The 15161-nt window shown below is 42.7% G+C and overlaps 1 protein-coding gene across 1 annotated transcript in view; it reads left to right on the forward strand.

The window, feature by feature from the left end:
- Positions 1–12252, forward strand: part of LOC102259820 (cytochrome P450 2J2) — a 25439-nt gene extending 13187 nt beyond the window's left edge. Inside the window, exons 7-9 of the mRNA XM_005869839.2 lie at positions 3763–3950; positions 7224–7362; positions 11853–12252. Coding sequence (XP_005869901.1) covers positions 3763–3950; positions 7224–7362; positions 11853–12031 — 506 coding nt within the window. The 3' untranslated portion in view covers positions 12032–12252. The remainder of the gene's footprint in view (positions 1–3762; positions 3951–7223; positions 7363–11852) is intronic.
- The last annotated feature ends 2909 nt before the right edge of the window (positions 12253–15161 follow it).

A 15161-nucleotide genomic window follows, 5' to 3' on the forward strand; every position in this document is an offset into this window, starting at 1 on the left:
ACCTGTTCCTAACCTTCTCTCCTTTTAGGTTGTCTTGCATTGCTCTATAGAAAATGTTTAAACTTCTTACTTTGATATATCATTCCCTCTGCTGTGCCTCTTACTTCCTGTCCAGCCTCAACGCACCCACCCTGCATGGGGGCCTCATTAAATTACCTGTCATTTTCTCTGCATTGTCATTATTTGTGACTGTGTCATTGCACCTGTTCTTCCTTCTACAAGAATGTATTTTCCTAATTTTTCTACTTGGCAAACAACTAGCTCTGCTTGAAGAATCTGTTCAACACCACCTCTCATGTTTTCCAATCCTCTAGAAAATTAGTAGCATTCTCTTTCTCTAGAGATGACCTGATGCCCCTCTATAACTGTGCTATTGCTTATTATTTGTACATCTTCCCCACAAACTGTAGTTCATTCAGTGACAGTGACTGTTATAATCAGTTTTCTTTCTCCCGGTCCCAGAATAGTTTGAGCACATGAGAGATCAGATTTGTTATGATACAATTTTTTAAACTCTCGGTAACAGTTTATTAAAGGGATATAAAATTTATTTAGTGGATCAAGACCTTTTTTTTTTTTTTTTGGTTAATCCTCACCCGAAGGTATTTTCCATTGACTTTTAGAGAGAGTGGAAGGGGAGAAACAGAGAGAGAAACATCAATGTGAGAGACACATTGATTGGTTGCCTCCCTCATGCTTCCCGACCAGGACCAGGGATCAAGCCTGCAACCGAGGTACATGCCCTTGATCAGAATAAAACCCAGGACCCTTCAGTCTGGGGACTGACGTTCTATCCACTGAGCCAAACAAGCTAGGGCATTTTTTTTTGTAAAATAAAAATAGAATAGAAAAGATCAGAGTGCTTTCCATGTACTATGCTATATATATATATATATAGCATATTTATATATAATATGTGTATATATTTATGGATATATTTATGGATACTTGAGTCATAATGCAAAATGCCTTTGCAACTGTGAATTACATTTTTTAAAAGTGTAAAAGTTACCTAGTTAGGATACAGACTTAGCTTCTATAGTAGAGGCTCCAAAATAATAATGGTTAAGCTGATAGATGTTTACACCCATGTTCATAGCAGCATTATTCACAAAACACCAAGAGGTGGAAGTAACCAAGTTTCCATTAATGATGAACAGATAAAAATGTGGAGTATAATGGAACATAATTCAGCCTTAAAAAGGAAGGATATTCTGACACATGCTTAAACATGGGTAAACCTAGAGGCTATTATGCTAAGTGAAATAAGGTAGTTACACACACACCCACCCACACACACACACACACACACAAAATATTGCATGATTCCACTTATATGAGGTATCAAGAGGAGTCAAATGCATAGAAACAGAAAGAAGACTGCTACTTGCCAGAGGCTGGGGAATAGGGAGAAATGGGGATTTGTTATGTAATGAATACAGAGTTTCACTTTCGCATGTTAGAAAAGTTCTGAAGATTGGCTGAATAATGTGACTATTCTTACCACTATTAAACTATACACTTAAAAAACATTTTATGTGTATTTTACCATGATTAGAATGTTGGGTTTTTTCTAAAATATATTTTTATTGATTTCAGAGAGGAAGGGAGAGGGAGAGAGAAATAGAAACATCATCATTGATAGAGAATCATTGATCAGCTGCCTCCTGAATGCCCCCTACTGGGGATGGAGCCTGCAACCCAGACATGTGCCCTTGACCAAAATCGAACCTGGGACTCTTCAGTCCACAGGCCAAAGTTCTATCCACTGAGCCAAACCGGCGAGGGGTCTAGACTGTTTTAAATGGACGGTAAAAACATATACAGTGGGGCCTTGACTTACGAGTGTCCCGACTAACAAGTTTTTCGAGATACAACCCATCTCTCAGCCAATTTTTTGCTTTGAGTTGCGAGCTAAAATTCGGGTTACAAGCCAGATTCAGATACCCCACCGCTAGTTGGCTGAGTGAACGTCACAGTGAATGCCACAACACCAGCACAGCATCACGTGTCTCACTCATTCACTTTTTGATTTGACATATGAGTAATTTGAGTTAGGAGCTTCGTCACGGAATGAATTAAACTCGTAAGTCAAGGCCCCACTGTATAGAAGTTTATATATCAAATTTGAACTGTGCTCTACAGAGCCCTTTGGGTTCCAAGCTCTTTCCATTGTGTTGTTCTGATATATCTAAAATAATGTTCTTATTGGCACCATCAAATATGTCTCCCCAATGAGAAGGGAAGAAGGGTTCAAAAGCACACACCCTTCTTTTAAGGGTATGTTCCAATTATTAAACATTTCTCCTATACACTTTCTATTGGTCAGAACTTAGTCACATGGTCACACATAGTAAAAAGGGAATCTGGGATATGTAGTCTTTGGCTGTGTAATCAGGTATCCAGCTAAAATCTCAATTATTGTAAAAAAAAAAAAGAGGGGGGGGGACAGATATTGGGAGACAATTAGCAGTTTCTATCATTTGTTGTGTGTTCACCTAAATCAGTTAATATAAATTTCAAAATATCCTTAAGATGAAAATAGATTTAGCCTCACTTAATAAGAAGAGGAAGCTGAGGCTCAGTCTAAGTAACTTGTAGCATAATTTTGTAGAGCAAAAGCTTACAACTAGAATTGTCTTATTCCAGGACCCGCTTTCCACTCTTATTACCTCCTTGACAAACAGGAGTCTATGGAGCCTACTATAATTTTAGCATTTTGATCCTAGTTATTCCACTCCTTAGCTTCCCAAGCTCAAGGAAAGGTATAGTATGCAAGAACTTTCTTTTCTTTCTTTTTTATATTTTTTATTTTCAACATACAGAATTTAATACAGAAAGATGTAGCAAAGGTGTAGGGGTCTTTTCTTTATTGATTAAGGTATTACATATGTGTCCTTATTGCCCCATTGCCCACCCACACCCCCACTCATGCCCTCACCCCCCTGTTGTCTGTGTCCATTGGTTAGGCCTATATGCATGCATACAAGTCCTTTGGTTGCTCTCTTCCCCTTACCCCCACCCTCCCCTACCTTCCCTCTGAGGTTTGACAGTCTGATCGATGCTTCTCTATCTCTGGATCTGTTTTTGTTCATCAGTTTATGTTGTTCATTATATTCCATAAATGAGTGAGATCATAATGCTCTCCAGTTCCATCCATGCTGTTGCAAAGGGTAAGAATTCCTTCTTTTTTACCACAGCATAGTATTGCATTGCGTAGATGTACCACTGTTTCTTAATCCACTCATCTGCTGATGAGCACTTAGGCTGTTTCCAAATCTTAGCTATGGTAAATTGTGCTGCTATGAACATAGGGATGCATATATCCTTTCTGATTGGTGTCTCTAGTTTCTTGGGATATATTCCTAGAAGTGGGATCATTGGGTCAAATAGGAGTTCCATTTTTAGTTTTTTGAGGAAATTCCATACTGTTCTCCACAGTGGCTGCACCAGTCTGCATTCCCACCAGCAGTGCATGAGGGTCCCTTTTTCTCGGCATCCTCACCAGCACTTGTCATTTGTTGATTTGTTGATGATAGCCATTCTTACAGGTGTGAGATGGTACCGCATTGTCGTTTTTGATTTGTATCTCTCGGATGATTAGTGACTTTGAGCATGTTTTCATATTTCTCTTGGCCTTCCTTATGTCTTCTTTCAAAAAGTATCTATTTAGGTCCGTTGCCCATTTTTTGATTGGATTGTTTATCTTCCTTTTGTTAAGTTGTATGAGTTCCCTGTAAATAAAAACTTTTTCTTTTCAAGAAAAAGTGCAAGCTGAGATCGACAGAGTGATTGGCCAGTCACAGCAGCCGAGCATGGACGCTCGGGAGCTCATGCCCTACACCAATGCCGTCATCCACGAGGTGCAGAGAATGGGAAATATCATCCCCCTGAATGTGCCCAGGGAAGTAAACAATGCCACCACCCTGGCTGGATACCACCTGCCCAAGGTAATGAGGGACTCCAGCTTCTGATCTTAAAGCTTATTGCTTTAAATGGTAGGAATCTGAACTTGGAAAGTGACAGATTCTTGTCCTAGGAAATCACTTTAATGGGGAGAGATATTATGCTTGTTTCAATATTCTTTATTTTTCTTCTGGTGTGGTCTTTAGAACGTTAATTCAACTAGGGTACGAATAGTTATTATGGAGAGGAAGGGGGACTCCTAGGTCAAATACGTCTAGGCAAAGACTGGCTTTTCTTTGCTGTGGGATTTCTCAGTGTTTTTACTATGAAAGGAGGATTGTGAATCTTTGTGGAGATGCAGCTGACTTTGCATGGGATCTTCTTCATGGCCTTGGTAGAGCATCTCACAGGACTAGGGAGTTGCCAGAATCACTTTAGAAAATTTTGCTTCACAATCCTGGGTTTATAGAACATTAAAATATAAAGGGACAATTGAGACCATCTGGGCCAACATCACATTAATGCTGGTGTTTCTAACGTAATATCCCGATAGGTGTTTTTTCAGCTTTTACTTGTAGCCCTGTGGTGGGAGAAACCAACCCAAGTGTGTGCAATATTAAGTATTAGAAAAGGAGAGGAAGAACACACACTTGTTAAGCAGTAATTATGTTCCAGGGACTACACAGTTTCTTTCAAAATATCTTAATCGCTCCTCAGAATAAGTCTGTTATTTCTATTTTATAAACTGGGAAGTACGGTCTCATCGCGATTCAGCTTGTGTAAGGTCCCTCAACTACAAAGTGACAAGAGTTGGTTTCAAGAACCAGATCTGTTCTGATCCCCAGGCTCATCTTTTTTGTACTGCATCATGTTCTCTACACAGGAGTTGTTTGACTTTGACCTTAAAAGGGTCTTCTTGCAATTGCTCTCAATTCATCCCTGTTTAATTCTGTGTCCTCACAAAGGAAATTCTGATCTCACTCTGCCCACCAGGCATATGATCTCAGCAGACATCTCTCCTATGCCCCCTAGTGCCCGCTCTGCACACTGCACCTTTACAGCTCACTTGTTTTCTCACCACTTTGGTCAACCTCTGTGGGTCCATTCCAGTTGTCTATGTCCCTCTGTATATGTCGTACCTGAAGACGAACTTAAGAGGCAGGACCAGGGGGGATTTCCCATTGTACACGTTTTGGTCATTGTCCCTGCAGAGTCAGGAAAAGCCGCTATACCTGCAGCTATTGCATTTATGATTTCTTGCCGATTGACCATGTTATAGGTGAAGGCTGAGGTCTAAATCATGTCACAGGTGCTGCTTGCATTTTTATTGCAATTCATGTAAGCTCCGGGAACCATCCCAGCTCTTCCACTTATTTTTTTAAAATAAATATTTTATTAAAATTTTACAGAGAGGAAGGGAGAGGGATAGACAGTTAGAAACATCAATCAGCCGCCTCCTACACACCTCCTACTGGGGATGTGCCTGCAACCAAGATACATGCCCTTCACCGGAATCGAACCTGGGACCTTTCAGTCCGCAGGCCGGAGCTCTATCCACTGGGCCAAACCGGTTAGGGCACTACCACTTATTTTTAACATCCACTTTAATGACCATCCTGGGAACCGAGAGATCTAAGTGACTAAGTTGTAGAGCAGGGGTCCTCAAACTTTTAAAACAAGGGGCCAGTTCACTGTCCCTCAGACCGTTGGAGGGCCGGACTATAGTTTAAAAAAAAACAATGAACAAATTCCTATGCACACTGCACATATCTTATTTTGAAGTAAAAAAACAAAACAGGAACAAATACAATATTTGTATTTGCATGTGGCCTGTGGGCCGTAGTTTGAGGACCCCTGTTGTAGAGGCTAAGCTGCCATGGCTTTGATGTCAAGTAGACCTAATAGAGACCGTGGCTCTACCTCCTCCATTATGTGACTCTGGGCACATTATTTAACCCCTCAGTTTCTTTAGTTGTAAAATGCATTAAGCCTACCTCACAGGTTGAAGTAAAATGAGGTCATGCATGTCGAATGTTAAATCTAGTGCTTAGTATAGAGAGTACTTAAAATAACAGTTATCCTTTATTAATTCAACAAATGTGCATTAAGCATCTGAAATGCTCAGGCCTGGGAAAACAAACCTGAGGAAAATAACCATGCAAGTACGTACTTAGAAACCATGACAACTGCCCCACTGAAAAAACTCCCACGTCTCTATAAAGACGCAAACTGGCTGGAATGGGGAGTAGTAGCAGGAGTGGTCAGAGGAGGCTTCCCAAGGAAGTGATGTTTGAGGTGAGGGCAGCAACATGCTGAAGAGTTAGGAGGAAAGACATTAAGACACTGAAAACAACGTTTTAAAAGGTACAAAATGAGGGGAACCGAGCTGTTTGAGCAGCTGAAAGAAGGCTGATGTAATGGGAGTGCAGGCAGAGACACAGTAGCCCAGACAGGGGTCAGGCAATGGATCTGTCACCCAAGAGCAATGGGAAGCTGGTGAAGGGTTCTATCAAGTTCAAGGCTGGTGGGTGGGTAGGTGGGTGTGACATGATTAAACCTTATTTGAAGCTCACTGGGCTTTCAGAGTAAGGAGCAGATTGAAAGCGGGAAGAGAGGACATAGGCATAGTAGCCAGTTATTATAGAAGTATAGGCAAGCAAGGGGTAGCCAGGAGTAAGATGGCAACAGTGGGCATAGAATGGAGGTGACAGAATTAAGAGAAATTTAAAGTAAAACTGACCAGCCTCACTGAAGGCTCAGTGGGGGAAAGGGAGGCATTAAGGAGGACTCTTGGGTTTCTTGATATGTACCTGTTGAATAGTGGTTCCTTTTACTGGACGACCTGATTCTATTATTAAACCTGGGCAGTATAGTAGACATTGGAGGGGAGAGAATGGAGAAATAGGGATGAATGAGACATTGTTTACCTTGCTGGAACTGCCATGGTCACCACTTCACTGAGCAGCTGGGTTGACCTTGGTACAGTACTGACTGGCAAAGCTCTATATTATTCTCTCATTGGTGCATGCGTGTCTGCTTCCAGGTCCTACACTGACTGGTCCCTGCAGAGAACATCCATATTGCAGTCAAGAGTAGCCATACTTCCCTAGGAAATGCCCAGCAGGCATTTGCAGTCCATCATTGCAAGTTGTACCATGGCAAGGAGGTTGGGGGTGGGGAGCTGGGCTCAGAAGATAATGGGTTGTGGAGGGTGAGGATATGGTCAGGCCCTGGCTTGGGAGCAGGGGACTTCCAGCCCTCTGCATGGGTGTATTGCATGGGTCAAGCCTTGCCTGAGTCTTTGCTGCCTTCTCCAGGGGACCATGGTCATGACCAATCTGACCGCACTGCACAGGGACCCTGAAGAGTGGGCCACCCCCAACACATTCAATCCGGAGCATTTTCTGGAGAATGGACAGTTGAAGAAAAGGGACGCCTTTCTGCCTTTCTCAATAGGTGAGTTCTACAAAATAAGAGGGTGTGGATCCAGAACTCCTCTCCACCCTCCCCTGCTCCTCTCCCTGTCATCCTTTGCTTTAGCAGGAATGCCTCCAAACAGCCCTGCCCAGCGTGACTTCCTGCTCCAGCTCAGGATTCCCAGGGCTGGCATGGCTCCAGGCTGCCCTTTCTTCCTCAGCCCTTGCTTGGCAGGCAGGGCAGCCTGAAGATTCCAGCTTCACTCTGTTCTGTCCCCCGGAACACTGGGGACAGAGACGCAGACCCTGCCTCTTGCTCACAAAAAAAGGTTGGGCATTTGCCATCTTCACAGAATTTCTAAGGGCCACCCATTCACACAGAACTAGAGCCAATTTATAACGAGGGTGGGGAGGGGCAAGGAAAGGGGCTACTTGCTTATCATTATGGACATCAGGAGTGATGCTGAATGCCATCCTTGACTGGATGGGATTCTATTCTATATGTACCCCCTTTTGCCTCTTTACATTTTAATTATGCTATAAAAGTTTGGTTAATACATTTACAGGGTAGACGACTTAAATGGTGCAAAGGAGGATGCTGTGAAAACTCATGTTTCCAAGCAGCCAGTTTCAAAGGTTTTTTAAACTCATAACATTGTAAAATGAATAACAAAAATTCTCAGTATATTTCTTAGTGTTGCATTAGACATGTCTCATGGGTTATTTCCTTAGTTCTGGAAATGTGTCCTGAGCCAGCAGTCAGCCCTGGGCATAGGACAATGAATGAAGTGGAAAAGACACCTGTTCTCATGTAGCATGTGTTCAGTGCAACTTTACAGGGTCCATACTACTATCGCCACTTTAGAGATAATGAAACTGAGGCTTGAGGGGTTAACTGTGGCATCTTTTACATCTGTCATTGTCTTGTTTATATTTCCCTTTTTTACACTTATTTTTTCGTTTTGCATTGAATATGTATTACTTAGGGAGAAAAATTATTACACACACAAGAGAGATGGTGGTAGTGACCAGTGAGGGGTGTTGTAGCCCAAGCAGGGTGAGCAGGGCATTTGCGAAGGGAAGGGGACAGCAGAAGCCTAGAGTGGGTGTCAGAGCACCAGTAAGATGAGGCGGGATCTGCACAGAGTGGCTATGGTACTGATGGGAGATAAGTTAGATAAGTTGGATCAGTATCCAATAAGTAAACATATCGAAGATAATGGGGGGAAGTTACAAACAGGGAAGGGATGATAACAGAATGAACTCTGTGGTGTTGGGCTGAAATAAGAGGTTATCGACAGGAACTCAGATTTTTAATAGATTGGTAGGTAGATAGGTAGATACAGAAGTAAATATAGACATAAACATGGATGCATATATATCCTCACATTTAAATATATACTCGTGTTATATACACTAGAGGCTTGGTGCACAAATTCATGCACATTGAAAGGAAATTAGAAGAAATATTTTAATATCGCTATTTGCCTTTTCTCTATAATAGAAGTGTCAACTGAATTCATAATTGACGATGACAGATTGAAACACACATGTGCAATTGGCACCAGTGAGAACTTTATATATTTAGATAAACTTTAATTAGACCTAATTTCTGATTTAGCTAAACTTTTTCCAGCCCAGTGAAGCACCCCAACTTCTCTTTCAAATAATTGTCAGCAACACAGCAGTTAAGTATCAACACAAAGCAGATTATTATTGTAGATTACGCAGGGAGAACAAAGGGTAAAATAAAATTTAACTGCAGTAGTGTTTGACTATATTCTGCACAGTAAGAAAACCTGAAGTCATTTTCAAGGTCCATCATTTCTTTCTTCTTTTCAGTTGGGTCAAGTTTCTAAACTTTCTAAATCTTCATGTTCCAGCTAATGAAAAGAAAATAGGATTCTACTGAGTCTCCTATCTACCTACTCCAGGACTTCTGTGAGGATCAAATGAGATGAGGCACGGGAAAATGCTTCACAAACATTTGGTTACAGTGTAAAATATTTGCACCTGGCTATAAAGCAAGTCATGTTCCTTGGCTGAAGAAATTCCAAGGAGGCTAGTTGATAGGGAGAGGAAGCCGGGTGTTGCTACATGACATTATTACCCGGCGCCCACCGCTACCATTTCAGGCCTGGGCTGTGGGCCACATTTTGAGCCATGGGGTCTCGGCAGTGTCGGCTGCGATTTGGTGGGGTATCGCTCTGGGGTGGTGGTGGGGCCTGTGTCCCACTTGGGGGAAGCTGAGTGTTGCTTTGTCGGCGCCAGGTCTGCAGTGCCATTTCTTTGTAAATGGCCAGTGCGCATCACTGCAGCTCCTGCATTGAGCATCTGCCCCCTTGTGGCCAGTGCGCATTACAGCAACCAGTCAGATGGTGGGAGGGACACTTAGCATATTAGCCTTTTATACATATAGATCCTGAGTTGCTCTACCCACTGAAATGCCTGGGAGCAACACCACCTCAATACCAATGAGCATGTCTAATGCCCAGATCTAATCATTATCCACTGAAAGGAACCAGGACTTTTGGGGAAATTGGCTAATTCCAGGTTGGGGAAGGGAAAGTATGAGATAAGCCTGGAACATTTTTTTTTTTTTTTTGTCCAAAGAAAGAAAATACCAGCTTGAATGCTCACTTATTAGACAAACCTAGAGTATCTTGAGATCCAAACACTAATAACAAATTTTAACCCCTTCAATAAAATAGGAGTCTGTGAATTCATACCGATATAAATAAATGAGTGCATAAATAAAATAGGGAGAGAGAGCATTTCCTTTAGTAGGATCCTAATAATGTGGAAGGAATGATGAAATTTTAAAACTTCCAATCAGGCAACCATTAGAGTAATTAATAATTTGGGCAAAAAATAGCAAAGGAAACTAGTCCAATGAGGAATGGTTATTAGTCTCAAAGTAGTATTTATCAGTTGCAAAGAGGAAAATAATAATTTTACAGGGGAGAAAGGATAGACACCACCGTAATCAAGTTAAATTTGCCAATAATGAGGCAAATCAAAAGCGTGTTCCACCTGATAGGGTGCAATGAGAAGCAGCAGCCTCCCTTGGGTGGTCCTGCCCCCAGAAACGCATGACCTCCCAACCTGAGTCTAATCATGAGGGAACATGAGAGACATTGACCAAATAATGGGTCTTTCATCTTCAAAGTGCCAAAGTCAGGGAAGTTGAGAAATCTCTTGTGCGATAGCCAAATGCAACTCCTGATACTAAACTGGGTCCCTTGACTAGAGAAAGGACATTATTGGGAGAATGGCAAAACCTGATTGAGATCTGAAGAGAAGATGGTGGGAATTTCCTGATTTGGTGGTTCTGCGGGATCACATCCTTGTTTGAGGGAATTCATCCTGAAGGTTTCCTTGGGTAACATAGGCAATTTACTCTCAAATAGCTCAGGAAAAATTACATTTTTTCAATATTATTCTTGCAAGTTTTCTGTACATTTGAAATTATTTCAGAATAAAAGGTATGATGTGAAAAGTATCACAGTAAAGAATTGTAATACACAAAAAACTATTTTAGTAATGTTACCACCACAAGATTTATTTAAAAGTCATCTTTTAAACTGTGTTCTTCCAAATTCCTTTTTTTAAAAATAAGAAACAGGATGAACTTATAGATAAGCTATTGTATAGCTAGAATCTGTATTATCCAGGAGATGTATTAAAATACTTTGTTTTGCTCTCTACAGTATTATTTGGATTCCACATGTAGCTCACGCAATATATAAAATTCCCATGTTAAGCACACATTTCCACCAATGCCTCAAGAAGTTACTTAATTTTCCCTGAATCCCATGTCTAGAAAGTGGGAGGAGTAGAACAGGATCTCTGTCCTTCTACCTCTAGTTCTGAACTCACACAACAGGGACAGGGATGTGGCCTGGACAGGGCCATGTGTGAGCCGTGGAACAAAGGATGCAGCCTAAGGCCCTGTGCTAGAAGCAAAGGCACTACTGGAGGAAGGACCGGCAGGCCTAAGGCCCGTCAAGGAGGGCGGCTAAAGCAGGTCCAGGGTAGAGAGCCATCCACGTCAGCGAGGTCCCCGATCATCAAAGAGGAAATTATGAGCAGGGGAAAGAGGCCTTGTACTTTACACACTCTGCTCTGACATTTACTGGCTTATACTTTTGGGTAGTATTCCTTTAAGGTTTGAAAAAAATTAATAGTCTTGTTTTCTGCTTCTGTCATTGTTGATAATTGATTTTTTAGAGCCTGTAGGCTAAACATCCACTTTCTAGGTCAACCAAGGCCTCCCACTTCAATCACTGCCTACAATCTGCACCTCCACCTGCCTGACCCCTGAAGGCACTGGAGCGAGTCCTGACATAAGTTGTCTGTGCTTTGCTTAAGCCTGGTGTTGTCAGATTGAATGAGCCTCTGTACAGAAAGCCCAGGGCCTAGCAGGCCCTCCCTCTGTTCAAGATTTAAAAGACTCTAGAGAAGATTTCAATCCCTCTGGGCACCGACACCAGCTGGAAAGATAACTTGTCTTATGTTCTTGTCTTTCAGGAAAGCGGGTATGCCTCGGAGAACAGTTGGCCAAGGCTGAGCTGTTTATTTTCTTCACCTCCCTTTTGCAAAAATTTACCTTTAAGCCCCCAGACAACGAGAAGCTGAGCTTGGAGTTCAGAATGGGCGTCACCATCTCCCCAGTAGACCAACGCCTCTGCGCAGTTCCTCGGGCATGAGGGCATTGGGGGAGGAGGGGGAAAGGAAAGCAGGAAGAATGGGCATGTCCTCCAAAGGCATGGGGGCCTGCGTAAAAGGGAGGACCAGAGTGGAAACTGGATTCAAATTCAGTTTTATCTCCTGCAATGTAGCCTTGAACAAATCATGTATCTCTAGAAAACACCCCCAAAGATATTCTTAGAATAAAACCAATCACATCAGGCCTTGAGCTTCCTAAATATCTGGGATCTTGCCTTCCATTTCTTTTTCCCAATCAGATCACCTGAGTAGGAGACTGAGAAATTGGCCAAAATACTTCATGTAATATGATCAGTCTCCTCATCTGTAAAATGAAAGACTTTGGTGAAGGATCTGAGCTGCACTCCTGCTCTGCTGTCCATGTGTCCTGACTCCAGATGGTGAGGCACTCACACACTCCGTGTGGAATAAATGTAAAGCACCCGGCACTCATCCGGACCTAATGGATGGATTGGGACTCAGAGCCAAGAGTATGACCACAATTATGGTGAAACCATGGGGAATAGATGGCTGAAGTTTCTGGTAATGAAAAAATGACTCCTTTCTCCCCCTCAAAGCTCCTTAGAGGGATTCTAATATGAGATCTCTTCCTGCCCAAGCATTACACAAAGATTTCATCTGATTTGTACCTCTTATTTCTCGCCTAGTTTGAAAGCTCCAGGGCCCCTTCCCCTCTTCCTTTGCATCAGTGTCTGACACACCATGTGCCAGCATATGCCACTTTCTGTGGCACCCTGGCCAACGCACAGATTTTACCCGAAAGTAATCCAGGCTGTGAGTCTTTTCCCCACTGCTGTCCTGCAGAGAGACACAGACACATGCAAACTGCACTGTATATTAAAACTGGGTCCAGGGACAGAGGATTTAGAGCAGAGAAGGAGCAGGACACACTGAGTTAGTATGGAAGTGTGCCCAGGTCAGGCACAGGGGGCCTGCATGCAGTAGGGAGAGGGTCCAGCAAAGGGCCTCTCGGAATGCCCTACATATTTCCAGCCAGGAGCCAGGGGCTGGCTGGGTGACAAAGTGAAGAATCAGGACAGCTTCTTGGGCGAGGAAGCTGCTTTGTCAGAACAGGGAATTCAGAGCTCTAACTAGTGTCAACAGATGGTCCTTGGTGCCAATTCAACACCAACAGGAATTCACAATTGAGGTGCGGTAAAGGAAAGTGTATTCAGTGCAAAACAGCTCAATGGTGACATAGCAAGGCTGTGAAAACAGCAGGGCTGTGAGGCGGCCCTGTGGCCTTGCCCCTCTGCTCTGCGCTCCTCCACTCTGCACCCCTCCACTCTGCGCCAGTCTGCCTCTCTCTGCCCCTGTGAGGAGCTGTTTTCCTCTGCTCCAGTGACATGTCTTCAGTGTTTCTGCCCTAGCCAAGGACACAGTTTTCAGTGTTTGGTGGGAAGGGAAAGTGCACTCCTGAGCCAGAGGGGAACTGGCTTACATGACAAAAGTCCAGCCCCTCCTCCCTGATTATCCCATCCTCATGCAAATGAAAACTCCAATTCCTTATAGTTTGGTCCAAAAGGCATGGCCATATTGGTCAGAATGGAGCTGCTCTGATTAGCTGGTAGAGATGTTAATGGGGATATAGCTGTGCCACTTTATTGGGCGGGGAAGCCTCAGTCCTATTGGTTCAAACGGGATTCTAGGAACTCCTCAAGGACTGGTTCAAATGGCAGAAATAGTGTAGAAAGGCAGGTCAGTGCAGGAGGCAGGCAGCTTAGTGCAGGCTTCTCCCTGAAGTGCCATTTGCATGAGAGGACCATGTGCAAAAAAGGCCTCTAAGCTCTGTTTTTGTGTGGGGGTTTTTTTCTAATATTTTTTAAAAATTGATTTTGAGAGAGAGGAAGGGAGAGTTTTTTTTTTCTAATATTTTTAAAAAATTGATTTTGAGAGAGAGGAAGGGAGAGCTGGAGATCATCTCATTTGTTCCTTTCTCTTGGGAATCACAATTCTGGTGTCAGTTTTCCAATAGTTGAAAACTTATTTTTATTTACTTTGCCTAATTTTCTGGTTGTTTATGATAGAAGGGCTAGTCCAATGCCAATTACTCTTTCATAGCACGAAGCATAAGTTTCATTACCGTGTTTAGTTTTTATGCAATGTAAGATGGCTGAGAACAACTTTCATTTCCCAAGATAGTCATAATAACCCCCCCCTCTGTATTCACACCCCTTTCAGTGTAGCTTGACAACTTCTCCCCATCAAGAGATGGACTCTGTGTACATTTCCCTTTCCTCTGGGGTGGCCTGCTGACTGACTTTGGCCAATAGAATGTGGTGAAATGACTTTTCTGAGCTAGGGCTTCTCCTTGCTCTTTTGGGACTCTGCGACCACCATTTAAACAAGCCCATGTTACCCTGATGGATGAGGAGAAACACATGGCCTCATTATTCCTGTCATGTTGCCCTAGATGACAGCTGGCCCACCACAGAGCTGTGCAAAGGGCCAACTGAGATGAACTAGACCCGACCACAACCAATAGCTGAATGCAGATGCATGAGTGACCCCATCTAAAACAAGAACTGCCCAACTGAATCCAGCCTGAATTGCCAACCTTAAATGATTATTGTTTTAAGCCTGGACATTTTGAGGTGCGTTGTTACATAGCAATAGTTAAGTAATACATTCCTTGAGGGCAGGAACAGTGTCTTTTTCAATATTAAGAACAATGTCTTTTTTAATATTAAGAATATTGGTAGGGACCAATAAAATGAATAAAATAAGGTACAATTGCCTGGCTTGCATGGCTAAATGATTAAGCATCAATCTATGAACCAGGAGGTCACAGTTCGATTCCCAGTCAGGGCACTTGCCCAGGTTGCAGGCTTGATCCCCAGTGTGGGGTATGCAGGAGGCAGCCAATCAATGATTTTCTCTCATCACTGATGTTTCTATATCTCTCTCCCTCTGTGAAATCAATAAAAATCTACGTTTTTAATTAAAAAGGGTCGAATCATTGTAGGCTGGCACTAGATTGTACCTATTGACTAAAATCAGATCTCTGCCACTACTCCTCTGTCCTGTCACCTCACTCCAATGTCCTATTTCTCAGTCCCAATGCCAACTTCTGTTATAACCCTTCAGTGACACAGTGCAAAATGCACGCTT

Source organism: Myotis brandtii, unplaced genomic scaffold (genome assembly GCF_000412655.1).
Source record: "Myotis brandtii unplaced genomic scaffold, ASM41265v1 scaffold304, whole genome shotgun sequence".
In the NCBI taxonomy this organism is placed as follows: domain Eukaryota; kingdom Metazoa; phylum Chordata; class Mammalia; order Chiroptera; family Vespertilionidae; genus Myotis; species Myotis brandtii.